The 18,771-nt window shown below is 39.3% G+C and overlaps 2 protein-coding genes across 2 annotated transcripts; both read left to right on the plus strand.

Moving 5' to 3' along the window:
• Nucleotides 1-1,506: 1,506 nt before the first annotated feature.
• LOC147369632 (serine protease inhibitor Kazal-type 10-like) lies at nucleotides 1,507-14,955 on the plus strand. Its single transcript, XM_086413827.1, has 6 exons — nucleotides 1,507-1,522; nucleotides 2,007-2,096; nucleotides 3,031-3,072; nucleotides 4,030-4,141; nucleotides 14,690-14,816; nucleotides 14,869-14,955. The coding sequence occupies exons 1-6, from the start codon at nucleotides 1,507-1,509 to the stop codon at nucleotides 14,953-14,955; spliced, it is 474 nt and encodes a 157-aa protein (XP_086269953.1).
• A 66-nt stretch (nucleotides 14,956-15,021) lies between these two features.
• LOC147369633 (caltrin-like protein 1) lies at nucleotides 15,022-16,677 on the plus strand. Its single transcript, XM_086412276.1, has 3 exons — nucleotides 15,022-15,161; nucleotides 16,145-16,179; nucleotides 16,471-16,677. Exons 1-3 carry the CDS (start codon nucleotides 15,095-15,097, stop codon nucleotides 16,588-16,590), a joined length of 222 nt encoding a protein of 73 aa, XP_086268402.1. The 5' UTR covers nucleotides 15,022-15,094; the 3' UTR covers nucleotides 16,591-16,677.
• The last annotated feature ends 2,094 nt before the right edge of the window (nucleotides 16,678-18,771 follow it).

Consider the following 18,771-nt stretch of genomic DNA (forward strand, 5'->3'; position numbering starts at 1 on the left):
AGTCCTGAAGAACTCTGTGAAAGCGCAGGACTGCTGGCATGTATACCAAAGGAAGGATTTCAGTGAGCCCAGACTCTGCATCTTCCCATACATAGAAAAGTGTTAAATTTCTTACACTGAGATATCTAAATTTCTTTTATTAACAGTATACTTTTGTTCCTATTAACTTCCCTTGGTTGCAAAACTCTTATATATCCTAGCTCCCCCTGCACCTCCTTGGAGTTGTTTTCTCATTGCTACTTGAGATGCTGCCTCCTGGGCTTGAAGTCCTCAGTACGTCCACCGAATAAAACAACCCTCAACTTTTACATTGTGCATAATTTTTAATTCAACACATTGAATTGGCAGGAAAATTACCTGTCTCAAAATGTCTTTTTAAAAACCCTAGATTTCTTCACTGAAAAAAGTAGCAGGAAGAATTGAGGTGAGGATATCCACCCAATACAAAACAAGTGCAGAGGGTTTAAATGTTTTATCCTCATTTATCACAAATATATAAGATAGATACTATAATTCTCATATTTACAATAAAACTGTAGATTATGCAGTTTGAATATTGAGTCCAGGTGACTCACTGATAGATGGGGTTTGTACTTGGATCCTTCTCCTGCCAATACTCTTTCCACTAAGTCAGACTATAGGAGCTGATAAGAAAACATAACAATGAAAAATTCTCTGCATAAAAAACAACAACAACAACAAAGCCTCCAATACCTCAAAAATATCCCCAAACATCTCTGATGTAAAATTAAATTTTACCATGTAATTTAAAGCATTGTTTCATTTAGTCTCAACTTCACTCCCCACCTTTCAGTGTCTTCTGCTCCAAAAAGTAAGTTCTGGACATCTAATGCACAGCGTGGTGATTATAGTCAACAGTACTCTGTTATGAACTTCATTGCTCTTACTACAAAGAAAAAAATAGAAGTAATTACCATGACAAAGGTATTACATAAGACTACACTGGTAATCATGATAAAAAAGATAAACCCTAAATTTATGCCATGTTGTATGTCAATTATCTCAATTTAAAATACTTTTCCACTATCCAGGTATACTCTTCTAGTAATTGATTCACAATTCTGATTGCAAGATGGTGAATGCATTATTTTTACCATTTCCCAGGAAATTGTAATATGCCAACAGTTTTGAACACGTTTGAGAGCTTATGCCCTTAATTATCTAATTACCATCCCCAGACTCTTCTTTCCTGCTTGACTCTCTTTACTTTGTTCAACTCATGCTTGGAAAGCTTTCGCCTCTCTTCTCTATCTTAGGATCTCTAACTTTCCCCACATTTCTGGGTACATGAGATCAAGTTGTCCCCAAGCCTCCTACTGAGAGAAGATTAATGGAGGGTTACTTGTGAAGCATCTCTCCTGACCTACTTTACAGCTTCCAGTGAGGACACAGAATAGCTCTGTGTCTTATCTGTCCTGGGCCATCAATCTTACCCCATCAAACTCCTCACCAGAGGAACAATAAAAGAGACTGAGCTGGAAGGAGATGGCTGAGGAGGCAGGTGAGCAAGACAGCCACAGTCTCCAGAGCCGCTGACATCACTCCCCATTATCTCACTGTCAGGTAGGCCAGGTGGGGACTCTAGGAAGGCGTGGGTACCCTGGCGTGTACCATTCCAGGAGGACTGCTCCAGGTTAGTCTTTCCAGAAATAACTGTTTCTATTTCCTGAGGAAAAGAACTGAGACCCAAACGTGCATTGGTACTACAGGCAACCAGGCTGGCTGACAGAAAAGCTGAGAGAGTAATCAGTTCTTTCCACTTCGTTAACAGACTTACTTTCCTGGGCTCTCTTAAACGTCTCTGGGGGAAGCCTTCCAATGATGACACTTTATTTTATTGAATTGTAGGTTCAAGGGAAAGGTTAAATGAATAGTTATCTAGGAGGTGGGAGTCATTGCTTTAGAAACAAGAAGCTGTCTAGAACCTGGTTCTGGAGTCTATCTACCTAATGTGCCATGTACCATTGTTGCAAACACTCTTTAAGGTATCTTCCACAGACTTGATAACATGTCCTTCTTCTCATCATGGATCAAAGCTATTTTAATCATTGGCTTGGCATTTCCTCTTTATTGTGGTGAGTAAATTTTTCAATCCTAGATGAAGCCGTTCACACATCATAGAAAATGCAGGAAACAACTACCATCATTTAGGAAGGGAGGCGCTTGATGTCCTGGGTGTGTAATACTTAAACTGGCAAAATGAAATGGGATATGTTACAAATATCTTTTTAAAAATTACATCAGATTGGTTTTGATTTCCTACTTTAGAAAGGTGGCGACAGAGAGGGTGTTTAGAATGAGCAGTAGAATTTAGTAGTTTGTTCATTTAAGACTAAAGATATCTATCTAATTTCCCCTCTTTTGGAAGTCAGATTTCATGGTTGCTAAATGCAGAGTGTGGGGAGTAATACTGTCCTCTAGACCCAGTATCCCTCGACAATCCAACTCCTTGTTTGCTGGCTCCAAGTGTATTAAGGACAAGGTTTTGTGTAAGGAGAGAAGTAATTGATCCCTCTGCTGAAAACTTATCTTTCTTAAAGCAAAGGCAGCCCATCAATTTCAGAGTAGAGTAGCTTAAAGGTATTAAAGTGATCCATGAACCTCAAGCTGAGTACAAAGGAATTAAATAGTCATTTACTTCTTCATATTAAGTGACTTCATAGAAGCATATTACATGGCACTAAGCAAGATGTTGTTTTCTCTGACAAGAATGTCTCACATATAAATACAGGGAAAAAGGGATCTCCACAGAAGGGTTTGGTGATTATTAAGCCATACGTCATTTTTCACAGAGTGAGATGAATTTAGAATTGTTTCCAGACTTCAAGTTATTTTGTGAAATTATTTTGATATTGCCACAAAAGCCTCACTTCATTATGGGAGGGTTTGGGGTAGGCAACTTGCATAGTATTTTGCTATTAAAAGATGTGGGTACTTCCCAACAAAGACAGTGTTTTTCTCTCTTCATCTTCTTCTTTTTAATTTTCTTTTTTTGTGTGTTGGTTGCAGAAACTGCTTTTGTACCTTCTGGAGAAATTCGCAAAAGGGCAAGTTCATAGTACTTTAATTTGGAAATTGAAATTTTTAAAATTATTTTTATATTTTAAATTTTAATAGAAAATTTCACCAGAAAAAGTAAAACATAATAACCCTTCAAAAAGTAACATAAAGTGTCATTATTACACTAAGTTCAAAAAACAGAACCTTACCAGACATATTAAACCATTTGTCTTTTTACAAGGTAAAATTACCACATCATTCAACATTTTATTATTAGGCAGACAGGCATCTGAAAAGGATGTTTAAAGTAAGAATTTTTTTCCTCACAAATAAGAAGCTTAAGAAAAATAAGTTCACTGAAAGGAATGTAAACTAATCATTTTTACACAGAGTCAAACATTACATAGAGATGAAGAAAATCAATTATACTTCTAAACATCTAAATAAATAAAGGTAATTAAAGATGTTAAAAGAGCATGTCATCTAAGAATACACACATTATTGCTTAATTATTTATATTGACTACAGAGTCATCACTCACCAAATTACATATATACATATATGGTTAAACACACATATACAAACAGTCATATATATGAATACATACATATAGGGTGACAATCTGAAACTATAAAATGATCTAGTAATGAAACTATTGAGAAAAACAGTAGACTCACAATACATTCACTTTTATCATTTCTTGTGCTATGAGATAATGAGGAAAATCTCACTCAGGTATGAGAAGAAATAGGGGCAGAGTGGCTAAATTATTAAAATGTATCCAGCTATTTGAATGTTTTTAAAACATAACACTGGGGTTGTAAAAACATATCAGTATATTTTTATGTCTAAACTGGTTGTTGATACTTGATGTTTATACTTAATCTCAATATAGAAAACATTTATTCTATTTTGATGCATACAATGTTGTATGAAGAATAAGGAATATTTTATTCAAAAAGTTCATTATCTGAAAAATTTGATGTTGTCTCTTTGTTTATCAGCCAGAATGTAACGTGTATAAGGATCAATTACACTTTTGCACAAAAGAAAAAGATCCAATCTGTGCAACGAATGGCAAAACATACTCCAATAAATGCTATTTCTGCAGTAAAAAGCTGTAAGAACACATGACTAAATATTGGTTCTCCCAACATAATGAAGAAACAACCAGAAAATAATAGGAACATCCATGTTTCTGCTAGCCAAGGTTCAGTCTACACGGAAAGTAACTGTTTTTTCTCTGTGAAAGCCATAGAGACATGCCGGTACCTTTCCCTGAAGTCATATTCCTAAAAGTACTTTTATTTGACCTCAAAGTATATCCCTGCTGGATATTACCCACATGCATAAATCATTACATTAACTGGATTTTATTGCTATGACTTACTACTGGCAGTCTGCTTACCAATACAATGTAATTCTTAACTCCAGAGGCTGAATGATAACCTCATAATGTAGCTCCAAACTACAGGCAGTATAACTGAGCAAGAAACTCTACTGACTTCCTCAGTTCTAATGAGGTGGATGAACCTAGAACCAATTATACAGAGTGAAGTGAATCAGAAAGAGAAAGATAAATACCATATTCTAACACATATATACGGAATCTAGAAAAACGGTACTGAAGAATTTATTTACAGGGCAACAATGGAGAAACAGACATAGAGAATAGACTTATGGACATAGGGAGAGGGGATGAGAGGGTGAGATGTATGGAAAGAATAATATGGAAACTTACATTATCATATGCAAAATAGATAACCAACAGGGAATTTGCTGTATGGCTCAGGAAACTCAAGCAGGGGCTCTGTATCAACCAGGAGGGCTGGGGGGGTGGGGAGGGAGATGGGAGGTAGTTTCTAAAGGGAGGGTATATATGTATACCTATGGCTGATTCATGTTGAGGTTTGACAGAAAACAGCAATATTCTCTAAAGCAATTATCCTTCAATAAAAAATAAATAGATTAAAAAAAAAAAAAAAAGAAACTCTACTGACTTCAGAAATTTGAATCCATCACAATTTATGTCAGAAAGGAATTCTCATTATGTCAGGAAAAACTATCCAGGGGATGCTCCATTTTGTCCCCTGAACTCCATGACAGGACTCCAAACTTTCTTCAGAGAGCAGGGCAGTCTAGGACACTTCCACCCAATGTCACTTCCTGCCTCCTTCCCCCTGATGGAGTTTTCAGTCTGAGGGTTCAGCCAGCCTTCCTACCTCCTGCCTCATTTTCTCTTACTGGTGTTTCCTCTCACTGAATCCCCAGGTGGGCTTCTACTTCTAGAGAACCAGGAAAACAATCTCTACTCCTCCTCCTGAGGTCTGGGAGGGTTCCCAGGTTGAGTCAGGAGGGAGCATGTAGGAACAGTTAAGTTGCCCTAGGGGATCAGGAGGACCTGTGCAGGGTAGTGGGGGTGGGAGGGGCCCACTGCTTGTGGAAGGGAGCAGAGCCCTCCTGGCTCTCTCACAGTCAAAAATCCTCATGGAGAAGCATTTAGTGCAATACTCAGACAATTTTAAATACTTAAAAAAAATTTTTTTTCTTTTTCTTTCTTTACAGAGAAAACAGAGGAAAATTTGATTTCAGTCATTGGGGTCGTTGTTGCTGACTCTGCCTCAACCGCACATTCCTATGGCTTTTATTGCAATCCTATTTTGCCATGGATTCTACAACCAGTCATCACAATCAGGGCTTTAAATTCCTAGATGAGCAGACTAACCCTTCAGTAGTACACAAGATGTAGTACAGATTGTTGGAGAATTTTTCAACTCTAAGAGCCTGCCAGTGAAAGATTTCTATTTTCGATTATAAAATGATGGTTGAAAAACCTATCTTATTTGTGCGTTCAATAATAGAAAACCTAATGCAATTTGTAATCATGAATATTCCAGTCAATAAAATGTTAAATACCATTATCTCTATTAAAATACCCTTTCTTTTTTGTGGTTGGATTGGATTCAGTTCAGTTCAGTCACTCAGTCGTGTCTGACTCTATGACCTCATGGACTGCAGCACGCCAGACCTCTCTGTCCATCACCAACTGCTGGAGTCCACCCCAAACTCATGTCCACTGAGTCAGTGATGCCATCCAACCATCTCATCCTCTGCCCTCAACCTTTTCCAGCCTCAGGGTCTTTTCAAATGAGTCAACTCTTCGCATCAGGTGGCCAAAGTATTAGAATTTCAGCTTCAACATCAGTCCTTCCAATGAACACCCAGGACTGATCTTTAGGATGGACTGGTTGGATCTCCTTGCAGTCCAAGGGACTCTCAAAAGTCTTCTCCAACACCACAGTTCAAAAGCATCAATTCTTTGGTGCTCAGCTTTCTTCAGAGTCCAACTCTCACACCAATACATGACCACTGGAAAAACCATAGCCTTGACTAGATGGACCTTTGTGGACAAAGTAATGTCTCTGCTTTTTAATATGCTATATAGGTTGGTCATAACTTTCCTTCCAAGGAGTAAGTGTCTTTTAATTTCATGGCTGTAATCACCATCTGCAGTGATTTTGGACCCCCCAAAAATAAAGTCTGACACTGTTTCCCCATCTATTTCCCATGAAGTGGTGGGACCGGATGCCATGATCTTAGTTTTCTGAATGTTGAGCTTTAAGCCAACTTTCTCACTCTCCTCTTTCACTTTCATCAAGAGGCTCTTTAGTTCTTCTTCACTTTCTGCCATAAGGGTGGTGTCATCTGCATATCTGAGGTTATTGATATTTCTCTTGGCAATCTTGATTCCAGCTTGTGCTTCATCCAGACACACAAATACTTCTGGTAACTATAATTATAGAAATAGTCTCAAAGGTCAATAAATAATCCATTACTTGAAAGTTTATTAAAAAGTACAGACAACTGCACTTCTCTCTATGGTAAAGCTTCAAAAGCTCTAGAATAAGAATCTGAGAACTTGAATTCTCACAAATACTCCATGTCAATCTTCTGATCAAAAATGTTAGCCAAGACAGACTTAAATTCTAAGACATAGGACATACCTGTAACTTAATGAATTGCAGAGACTATTCAAAATATTGCATGATTTCTGAAGTTTGGGAGAAAAAAAATTATGTTATTTTCTCTCTCATAAAGCATCAAGAGACAGTTCAGTGATCCTGGCAGTCCAGGCAACTCTGCTTTTACCGATATAGGATATTCATTTGTAGTCCAAGTTTGATGCTCCTCTATTTCTCTTTACCTCTGAGGCAACAAGAAACTGAGTGAAATTTGATTGGTCAAAAACTCACTTAAAGTTTGGTTTTAATGGCAGAAATGCAGACTGCTGGAAAGCAAGTTTCAAGCTGCTACATATGTGATATCAGATCTGCTCTTCCTTCCAGTAAATATTTTCACCTCTAAGAGATAATCTATATGGGAGTTACTTTCATTTACTTTCTTTAGTATTAATTCTTAACGAAAATATCCATTAAAATGTACAAATATGGAGCCATAATATAAAAATGAATTCAACTACTTTCATGGTTTTTTTTTCATTATAGAATACATATATAAAAACATTATTCAATGAATGCTGGTAAATTAATGTATGTATTCTTTTACTTGGACATGGGGTATCTCCATAAGCTGGTCCAGCGAAGTGCAGCTACTGCTCCTGACCTTGGACATGGGATATCTCTTCAGGGCTGCTCCAGTGAAGCACAGGCACCGCTGTGACCTTGGACGTGGGGTATCTCCTCTCAGCCGGTTGCTGCTCCAGCGCCGTGTGGCCACCACTCCAAGGTCAGAAAAACCCCCATAAGATGGTAGGCACTGGAGCGGCTGTGAGGAGATACCCCACATCCAAGGGCAAAGGAGAAGCCCCAGCAAAACAGTAGGAGCAGCGAATTCACGTTTAGAATCAAACCCTGTTCCTGCCAGAGATGCTCAGAGGGCTCAAACAAACCTTGTGTGCAGCAAGACCCAGGGACCACACAGAGACTGAGAAAGAACTGTGTTTGAGTGTTTCCCGTGGAGGTACAGATCAGCAGTGGTCTGCCGCAGGGATAGGGGCTCTGGGTGTGGGTATGACAGAAGTCCTCTTGGAGGATGTCACCATTAACCCCACAATAGAGCTGCCAGAACTTACCTAGGACTGAGAAATAGACTCTTGGAGGGCACAACAGAACCTGTGCACCAGGACCCAGGAAAAGGAACAATGACCCCACAGGAGACTTTCCTGTGGGTGTCCGGGAGTCTCCTGTGAAGGCGTGGGTCAGTGCTGGCCTGCTGCAGGGTCGGGGGCATGGACTGTAGCAGTACATGCCTGGGATCTTTTGAGGGAGGTTACTATTATCTTCATTACCTCCACCACAGTGTGGCCCCTGGAAAATAGCAGGGAGGGAACACAGCTCCACCCATCAAGAGAAAATCGGATTCAAGATTTACTGAGCATGGCTCCGCCCATCAGAACAAGACCCAGTATCCCCCTCAGTCAGTCTGTCTCATCAGGAAGCTTTCATAAGCCTCTCATCCTTCTCCATCAGAGGGAAGACAGACTGAAAACCACAATCACAGAAAACTAACCAATCTGACCACATGGACCACAGACTTGTCTAACTCAATGAAACTATGGCCCATGCCATGTAGGGCCACCCAAGACGGACGGGTCACGGTGGAGAGTTCTGACAAAATGTGGTCCACTGGAGAAGGGAATGGCAAACCACTTCAGTATTCCTGCCTTGAGAAGCCCTGAACACTATGAAAAGGCAAGAAGATAGGACACTGAAAGATGAACTCTCACTGTATAATGAACAATTATACAGTGGAAGTGAGAAATAGATTTAAGGGATTAGATCTGATAGATAGAGTGCCTGATGAACTATGGACAGAGGTTCATGACATTGTGCAGTAGGTGCCCAATATGCTACTGGAGATCAGTGGAGAAATAACTCCAGAGAAAGAAGAGATGGAGCCAAAGCAAAAACAACACCCAGTTGTGGATGTTACTGGTGATGGAAGCAAGGTCCGATGCTGTAATGAGCAATATTGCATAGGAACCTGGAATGTTAGGTCCATGAATCAAGGCAAATTGGAAGTGATCAAACAGGAGATGGTAAGACTGAATGTCGACATTTTAGGAATCAGTGAACTAAAATGGACTGGAATGGGTGAATTTAACTCAGATGACCATTATATCTACTACTGTGGGCAAGATTCCCTGAGAAGAAATGAAGTAGCCATCATAGTCAACAAAAGAGTCTGAAATGCAGTACTTGGATCCAATCTAAAAAATGACAGAATGATCTCTGTTCATTTCCAAGGCAAACCATTCAGTATCACAGTAACCCAAGTCTACGTCCCAACCAGTAACACTGAAGAAGCTGAAGTTGAACGGTTCTATGAAGATCTACAAGAACTTTTAGAAATAACAACCAAAAAAGATGCCTATTATAGGAGACTGGATTGCAAATGTAGGAAGTTAAGAAACACCTGGAGTAATAGGCAAATTTGGCCTTGGAGTACAGAATGAAGCAGGGCAAAGGTTAATAGAGTTCTGCCAAGATAATGCACTGGTCATAGCAAACACCCTCTTCCAACAACACAAGAGAAGACTCTACGCATGAACATCACCAAATGGTCAATATTGAAATCAGATTGATTATGGATCAATCAGATGGACAAGCTCTATACAATCAGCAAAAATAAGACTGGGAGCTGACTGTGGCTCAGATCATAAATTCCTTATTGCCAAATTCAGACTTAAATTGAAGAAAGTAGGGAAAACCATTATACCATGCAGGTATGACCTAAATCAAATCCCTAACAATTATACAGTGGAAGTGAGAAATAGATTTAAGGGATTAGATCTGATAGATAGAGTGCCTGATGAACTATGGACAGAGGTTCGTGACATTGTGCAGGAGACAGGGAGCAAGATCATTCCCCAAGAAAAAGAAATGCAAAACAGCAAAATGGCTGTCTGAGGAGGCCTTACAAATAGCTTTGAAAAGAAGAGAAGCGAAAAGCAAAGGAGAAAAGGAAAGATATACACATTTGAATGCAGAGTTCCAAAGAATAGCAAGGAGAGATAAGAAAGCCTTCCTCAGTGATCAATGCAGAGAAATAGAGGAAAACAATAGAGTTGGAAAGACCAGAGATCTCTTGAAGAAAATTAGAGATACCAAGGGAACATTTCATGCAAAGATGGGCTCAATAAAGGACAGAAATGGTATGGACCTAACAGAAGCAGAAGATATTAAGAAGAGGTGGCAAGAATACATAGAAGAACTGTACAAGAAAGATATTCAAGACCAAGATAATCACAAAGGTGTGATCACTCACCGAGAGCCATACATCCTGGAATGTGAAGTCAAGTGGGCCTTAGGAAGTATCACTACAATCTAAGCTAGTGCAGGTGATGGAATTCCAGTTGAGCTATTTCAAATCCTGAAAGATGATGCTGTGAAACTGCTGTACTCAATATGCCAGAAAACTTGGAAAATTCAGCCATGGCCACAGGACTGGAAAAGGTCAGTGTTCATTCCAATTCCTAAGAAAGGCAATGCCAAAGAACGCTCAAACTATCGCACAATTGCACTCATCTCACACATTAGCAAAGTAATGCTCAAAATTCTCCAAGCCAGGCTTCAGCAATATGTGAACCATGAACTTCCAGATGTTCAAGTTGGTTTTAGAAAAGGCAGAGGAACCAGAGATCAAATTGCCAACATCTGTTGGATCATCAAAAAAGCAAGAGAGTTCCAGAAAAACATCTACTTCTGCTTTATTGACTATGCCAAAGCCTTTGACTGCGTGGATCACAACAAACTGTGGAAAATTCTGAAACAGATGGGAATACCAGACCACCTGTCCAGCCTCTTGAGAAATCTGTATGCAGGTCAGGAAGCAACAGTTATAACAGGACATGGAACAACGGACTGGTTCCAAATAGGAAAAGGAGTACGTCAAGGCTGTATATTGTCACCCTGCTTATTTAACATCATGAGGAATGCTGGGCTGGAGGAAGCACAAGCTGGAATCAAGATTTCTGGGAGAAATATCAATAACCTAAGATATGCAGATGACACCAACCTTATGGCAGAAAAAGAGGAACTAAAAAACCTCTTGATGAAAGTGAAAGAGGAGAGTGAAAAATTGGCTTAAAACTCAACATTCAGAAAGCTAAGATCATGGCATCTGGTCCCATCACTTCATGGCAAATAGATGAGGAAACAGTGGAAACAGTGGCTGACTTTATTTTCTTGGGCTCCAAAATCACTGCAGATGGTAACTGCAGTCATGAAATTAAAAGACTCTTACTCTTTGGAAGGAAAGTTATGACCAACCTAGATAGCATATTAAAAAGCAGAGACATTACTTTGTCCACAAAGGTCTGTCTAGTCAAGGCTATGGTTTTTCCAGTGGTCATGTATGGATGTGAGAGTTAGACTGTGAAGAAAGCAGAGCGCCGAAGAATTGATGCTTTTGAACTGTGGTGTTGGAGAAGACTCTTGAGAGTCCCTTGGACTGCAAGGAGATTCAACCAGTCCATCCTAAAGGAGATCAGTCCTGGGTGTTCGTTGGAAGGACTGATGTTGAAGCTGAAATTCCAATACTTCGGCCACCTGCTGCGGAGAGCTGACTCATTTGAAAAGATCCTGATGCTGGGAAAGGTTGAGGGCAGGAGGAGAAGGGGACGATGGAGGATGAGATGGTTGGATGGCATCACCGACTCAATGGACATGGGTTTGGGTGGACTCCGGCAGTTGGTGATGGACAGGGAGGCCTGACATGCAGTGTTTATGGAGTTGCAGAGTCGGGTACGGCTGAGCAACTGAACTGAACTGAACTGAACTGAATATAGTTCCCTGTGCTATATGTAGGACCTTGTTGTTTATCTATAGTAGTGTGCATGCATTACAATAACCCATAATGGAAAAAAATCTGAAAAAGTACATATTAATATATACACACACATATATGTGTATGTATAACAATCACTTTGCTGTATACCTGAGACTGACACAACATTGTAAATCAACAATATTTCAATAAACATTTTTTAAAAGCATAACTCTCTAACCTCCAAACACATGTTTCATGAAGAACTGCCAATTTCCAATCCAACTCTTTTGTCTACTGGTCTTAACTGTTATCAAATCCCTTTGGGCTCTGAGATATGAAGCTCATTAGAAGAATCCAATCACTGTTGAACATTTAGTATATATGCCTTTGAATAATTCAGTTTTTAAATGTATGTGGTCTCAAAAACAAAAAAAAACAAACCTGTAGTATACAGTTACCTGGAGGAGGATCCAGTATTAGGCAGAGCTAGTGTTTTACATATGTAAATTAAATCCATGTAGCTCATCTCTAGTATTGCCTAGAGTGGTGAGTTTCTTTGCCTCCTATTTACAGTAATAATGACGGGAAAGATGGAATCTGCTCTATGTTCCTCTTCTCTCTCTCTTAAAATATCTATCTTCTCAACTCAAGTGTTTTCTTTCTCACCACCATCCCTGCCACAATTTGAAGAAAACGTACTTTTTTGTTGTTGTTGTGAAGTTAATATTAAAAAATCCTCAAGTCTAACATTTCCTTTTCTGGTGAATTTCAAAATTTTACAGCCTGCTGTGAGTCACAGATTGTCTCTCCTCCTCTTAATCTCTGTTGATAAATAAATTTAAGTGCCTGGTATATAAAGAGTTTCTCTATAACTTTCCCTTTAAGTTTCAGTTTACTTTTCCCTAAAATATCCTGCAGTATATGATTTGGTCCATCATAGGCATCTCTGACGGAGAAGGCAATGGCACTCCACTCCAGTACTCTTGCCTGGGAAATCCCATGGACAGAGGAGCCTGGTAGGCTACAGTCCATGGGATCTCGAAGAGTCGAACACGACTGAGCGATTTCACTTTCACTTTTCACTTTCATGCATTGGAGAAGGCAATGGCAACCCACACCAGTGTTCTTGCCTGGAGAATTCCAGGGACGGGGGAGCCTGGTGGGCTGCCATCTATGGGGTTGCATGGAGTCAGACAGGACTGATGCAACTTAGCAGCAGCAGGCATCTCTGATGGTGTCTAAATAATTAAATCCAAGAGCTACTCTAAGCATAATAGACTTTACTATATGTGGGTCCTTCAATTAAGTTCCCTAATAAATTAATAATCTTAAATGTTTCTTTCTAAACCCTGGGTCTCTTCACTCTGAAAAGGCACAGTAACAGAATGACAAATATCTCCCAACTACACAACTTGAATGGAAATAGTTTAAGTATTTTACATGTAACATTTAAGACAAACAAAGGCATGTGGATGTATTACTCTCACATTTAAAATAAGAAAAGTTGCACTGCTGCTGCTGCTGCTGCTAAGTCGCTTCAGTCATGTCCGACTCTGTGCGACCCCAGAGACGGCAGCCCACCAGGCTCCCCTGTCCCTGGGATTCTCCAGGCAAGAACACTGGAGTGGGTTGCCATTTCCTTCTTCAATGCGTGAAAGTGAAAAAATAAAGTGAAGTCGCTCAGTCGTGTCCGACTCCTAGCGACCCCATGCACTGCAGCCCACCAGGCCCCTCCGTTCATGGGATTTTCCAGGCAAGAGTACTGGAGTGGGTTGCCATTGCCTTCTCCAAAATAAGAAAAGTTGCACTAGAAAGTCTGAATACTGAGTCAAAGTTAATAAAGTATAGACTGAATTTGTACCCTGATCTTTGAACTGCCAAAGCCCTTTCCAATGACTCAGACTATGAGGCAGATTAGTTAATAAGGAAAAGATAACTCTGATCAAATCTCTCATTTACTTGAAATGCCTTCAGTGTCTTTCATTACCTATGCTGTGAAGATGAAATTATTGAACAAAAATTCAGGGCATCACTTCATGTGTTCTCAGCTTAACTTCCCCGCCTTCTCTCTCTTCTATCCCAGAAATTCACATCCTGTGCCCTGACCCAGGCTTGCCCAAAGCTGGCTGGTCCGGAGAGGTATCTGAGAACTTTAAAAATAAACCATTGCCCAGGCCTCGCCTACACACGCTTGTTCCACATTCTTGGTCATGGACTCCTAAAAAGGTTTCTAGCTAACGTCAAGTACTAGTGGTAAAATTGTGTAATAGTTTTACATGATGTAACCATTAGGGGAAACTGGTCAAACTGGATTTCTCTTATTATTTCTTACAATTGTAAATCTACAATTATCTCAAAGTAAAAAAAATAAATAAATAAAATAAAAAATATTTTCCAATTGAGTATAATTCAATTCTGGTATTGAAAGATATGAAGGGTCAAAGGTATATATGTAATTATAGTTCACAAAACTCTTCTTGCTTGAATCCTTTTGTTCCTTTCCAGCTCAACTGCTTAGAAACCTTTCACATATCCTATCTTAAAATCTATAATATACATATTTATATTTTTACTGCCTCTCTTCTCCATATCTGGATTCATCAGATCAAGTTGTCCCCACGCCTCCTGCTGAGGGAAGATCTGTTGAGGGGTGTTTGTGAAGCATCTCTTAAGAACTACTTGACAGCCCCTGTGAAGGCAAAGAATATCTCTGTGTTTTATCTGTCCTGGGGCTTCTGTCTTTCCCCACTGAGCTCCTTTCTGTATCAAGAAGAACAACTTAGCTGGGGAGACTAAGGAGAGACTTGAGGAGAAAAGGTGAAGTAGATGGTTTCAAACGCTGCTGGCCTCACTGTCCGTGATCCGTCTGTGCCGGTAGTTCAGGCGCGGAATTGCGGGCGTTAGCCCTGGTGAGCAGCGCTGCTGGGAGGGCGGCTGCGAGTGCGCATGTCTCCCTACGTGTAGCCAGGTTCCTCATGAGCAGACGTCCAGAGCTGGGAAGGAAGGTAAGCGGCCCCTTTTCCATGCAAACAAGACTTTGTCCCATGCTTTTCTCAGGTATCTATGCAGCCTACAGTTTATGTCTTGAATCTGAGGGTTGGAAGAAGAAAAAAAGGAAATGGTTCACCTGAATTAGTAATCTAGGGGACTGGAATGGTTCCTTTACCGAAGATTATATGTGTGGACTATAGATTCTGTTTATCTATTTACAGGAAAAATCAGGATTTTTCTCTGTTTATGAGTTATCAACCATTATAAAGTTTTCATCTACTGACTTGATAAAATGTCTTTCTTCTCGTCATGGATCAAAGCTATTTTCATCATTTTCTTTGCATTTCTTCTTTGCTCTGGTGAGTAAATTTTCCAGCCCTGAGTTAAACAGACCCTAGAAAATTCAGTAAACAACTGCTGTAAACCAATTTTATTGGGTTTGTAAAACTTAAACTGGTAAAGTGAAACTGAACATGTGACAAATGTCTTATTTTAAACTGCAGCAATGGCTGCTTTTCTTCATTTCCCACATTAGACAAGTGAATACAGAGTAGTGGGTTTGAATGAACAGTAGGTTTTATAATTTTGTTCATCTGTAACTCAAGAACTTTAAATTCTTCCTTTCAGGGGTCAATTCCATTGTTGTTATATGCAAAGTTATATGCAAAGTGTGAGGAGAAATGATTTCTTCTAGATCTGGTATTTCTTGACAATCGGATTTGCTGTTTGCCAGCTGATTCCTCTTTTTCAAGGCCTTGTGTAAGAAGGGAACTCATTGTTGACCTTGTCACTGTGTTACCTTCCTTAAAGCTTATGGTGGCTAAATAAATTTCAGAATTTATACAGTAAGGTTACCTTAGAACAAATAACTGATGAATGAAGTACTGATTAATTTCTTCATAATTAAGTGACTTCGAAAGCATTGTTTTATTTGATGAGGATCTCAACTACAAAGATGAAAAGACAATGGTATCTCTAAAGCAAGGTGAAGGGAAGAGTTAAAAAAATAATACAGGAAATTCCCTGGCAGTCCAGTGGTTAGGACTCCCATGATACCACTGCCCGGGGGGATGAGTTCAGTCACTGCTTGGAGAACTAAGATTCTATATTCCTCAAGGCATGGCAAAAAAAAGAAAAAGGACATTACTTTTCACACTGTGCGATTACTCTGGGAATTAAAAAGTGGTTTTTGATTTTGTTCTGTTTTCTGAACTTGGTGTTTTGCTGTCAGATTTGCATTGTTAGTATAGGCAATTTTCGTTTCTGCTACTAAGATGTGTCACTTACTACCAGAGACTATGCCTGTTTTCATCCTGTATCATTTTTATCTCTTTTTTCCCAGAAGCTTTCCTCCGATATAAAGTAAAAATGGATAAGGTAAGATAACACTTAAGTCTTTAGGAAGTTAAAAATGATAAATTAATAACACTTTTAATGTTGTAAATTTTAACAACAAGATTGTGTGGTCTTTTTGTAAAGTATAATAAACATAAAAAATATTGACAATATTTTACATTTTAAGTGGGTAGTGGTTCTATTGAGGTTTGTTCTTAAACTTATATACAGAATATATTTATCCCATTTATATGTGTGGCATTTCATATTAGATTTGAACATTTCTTACTCTGTTATTTGATAAGTTTCATGTTTTTGTTTAATATTTTGCAGACTAACTGTATGTCATTCATGCTTTCACCACATACTTGTACTGGAGAACATGAGCCAGTCTGTGCAACCAATGGTCATACTTACCGTAATATATGTATTCTCTGCAGTGAAAAGATGTAAGAATATGACAGTAAATATTTCCTCTTCAAAAGTAATCAGGAAGTCATTTCAACAGAATAGGAAAATTCATAGTGCCAATAACCTAAACACAGCATATGTACAAAATAACTGTCGTAACCATACGTAAAAGATGTCCTTTACACACCTGTACTTTTCCTTAAAGTTCTAATTTCTAAAAAGGAGTACTGCTTTAGAGCTCTCTACATAACCATGCAGAATTTTCTGAAAATCAAGTATTATCTACTGCTGCTGCTGCTAAGTCGCTTCAGTCGTGTCCGACTCTGTGCAACCCCATAGACGGCAGCCCACCAGGCTGCCCCATCCCTGGGATTCTCCAGGCAAGAACACTGGAGTGGGTTGCCACTTCCTTCTCCAATGCATGAAAGTGAAAAGTGAAAGTGAAGTCGCTCAATCGTGTCCGACTCTTCGTGACCCCATGGACTGCAGCCTACCAGGCTCCTCCGTCTACTAACAGCAGACTAACGTATGGTAATTCAGAAGCCCTGAGGCTGCACAGTAAATATTGGTATTGCCATGACCAGATCTTCAGCGTCAGCAACTATTAACTGGCACAGGACGCTATGGCTGTAGTCTGAAATTAATCACCATGCACCATTCCTTCTAGAAAGGGATTCTTCTGATGGTCCCCTAAACCCCCAAGACAAACTTTCAAACCTTTCTCAGACTGCAGGGTAGTCTATGACACTTCTACCAAACTTTGTCGTCTCCTTCTCAAGGACCACAAACACATTCCCTAATCCTCCACTTTCTTGGGTACAGCAGATTCAAAGTATGAGCCAGAATCAGCATGCAGGAGTTTCTACAACAGCAGAAACTCAGGGCCAGGAACCAGATGCAGCCCAGTTCCTTACAGAACAGGAGCACAGCCACTCCATCCTGTCCCAAGTTCAGACTCCTTTTCATTAGGAAACACTTGATACACTTATCATGAAGTTTAAAATACTCTCTTGCTAATTTGTTTTTCTTTCTCTTTCTTTTCTCTATAGGCTTCTTCGTAAAAATTTTGAAGTTGCTCATTTTGGTGTTTGTTGAATTTTGATGAAGATACACACCCTTATAATTCTAATGTGATCTAATTTTGCAGTCAATTCTACAATTAGAATTTGATTTCTCTCAACTGGGTCCTTAAATTCACAGATGATCAGATATATCCTCTTATGGAACATGAGATGGAAAATAGAATTTCAAAGTTATTGCCAGTTCAAAGATTTTTTTATTTTAGGACTTTGATTCTCCATGTTTGGTTATTTAGTGACAGTTTGAAAAATATCTTAAATATATGTTTGATATCATAAAACTTAATACAACTTAAAATATTAAATATTTCATTCAAAAAAGTTAATGATTTAGTCTTTTTAAAAATCTTTCTTCTTTATAATAAAGGGAATATTGCTCATTAGGATATAGAAATACATTCACTTAGTTGTACAATCTTTTTTTTTTACAGATGCTTCTAAAATAATTCTTCAGTAAACATGGTATATTGATACATGTGTTCTTTAATTTTTATTCAATAAATTACATAAAAGCCTACTGAGAGCTTACAGTGAACCATGTCAGTTTGGATTCATGATCTCTGAAGAAGACAATTTAGCTTTGGAACCAGGGACCAAGCTTGTTCACTCAAGAGCTTTTGGGTAGCAGAGTTTTATTAAAGTATTGAAAGGGACAGAGAAACCTTCTGACATAGACATCAGAAGAGGGTCAGAGAGTGCCCCCTACTCACAAGTCTTATCAAGGTCTTGTATGCTTTTACCAGACCCACTCCCACAACAGACATCTTAAATTAACAAGATTCAGTTCAGTCACTCAGTCGTGTCTGACTCTTTGCGACCCCATGCACTGCAGCACTCCAGGTCTCCCTGTCCGTCACCAACTCCCGGAGTTCACTCAAACTCATGTCCATCGAGTCGGTGATGCCATCTAGCCATCTCATCCTCTGTCAGCCCCTTCTCCTCCTGCCCTCAATCCCTCCCAGCATCAGAGTTTTTCCAATGAGTCAACTCTTCGCATGAGGTGGCCAAAGTACTGGAGTTTCAGCTTTAGCATCATTCCTTCCAAAGAATACCCAGGACTGATCTCCTTTAAAATGGACTGGTTGGATCTCCTTGCAGTCCAAGGGACTATCAAGAGTCTTCTCCAGCACAACAGTTCAAAAGC

The sequence above is a fragment of the Bos grunniens genome, chromosome 7 (genome assembly GCF_055505025.1).
Source record: "Bos grunniens cultivar Pamir isolate PY7600 chromosome 7, Bosgru_T2T1.0, whole genome shotgun sequence".
NCBI classification, from domain to species: domain Eukaryota; kingdom Metazoa; phylum Chordata; class Mammalia; order Artiodactyla; family Bovidae; genus Bos; species Bos grunniens.

Excerpts from the sequence above, each read along its gene's own strand:
- LOC147369632 (XM_086413827.1), top strand. Across the intron at positions 3,073-4,029 it reads AGAAATTCGCAAAAGGGCAA|AATGTAACGTGTATAAGGAT; the intron begins GTTCATAGTACT and ends TTTATCAGCCAG. Across the intron at positions 14,817-14,868 it reads GTCCAGAGCTGGGAAGGAAG|GTATCTATGCAGCCTACAGT; the intron begins GTAAGCGGCCCC and ends TGCTTTTCTCAG.
- LOC147369633 (XM_086412276.1), top strand. The coding sequence starts at position 15,095 with ATGTCTTTCTTCTCGTCATGGATCAAAGCTATTTTCATCATTTTCTTT. Across the intron at positions 15,162-16,144 it reads TGCATTTCTTCTTTGCTCTG|AAGCTTTCCTCCGATATAAA; the intron begins GTGAGTAAATTT and ends CTTTTTTCCCAG. Across the intron at positions 16,180-16,470 it reads ATAAAGTAAAAATGGATAAG|ACTAACTGTATGTCATTCAT; the intron begins GTAAGATAACAC and ends AATATTTTGCAG.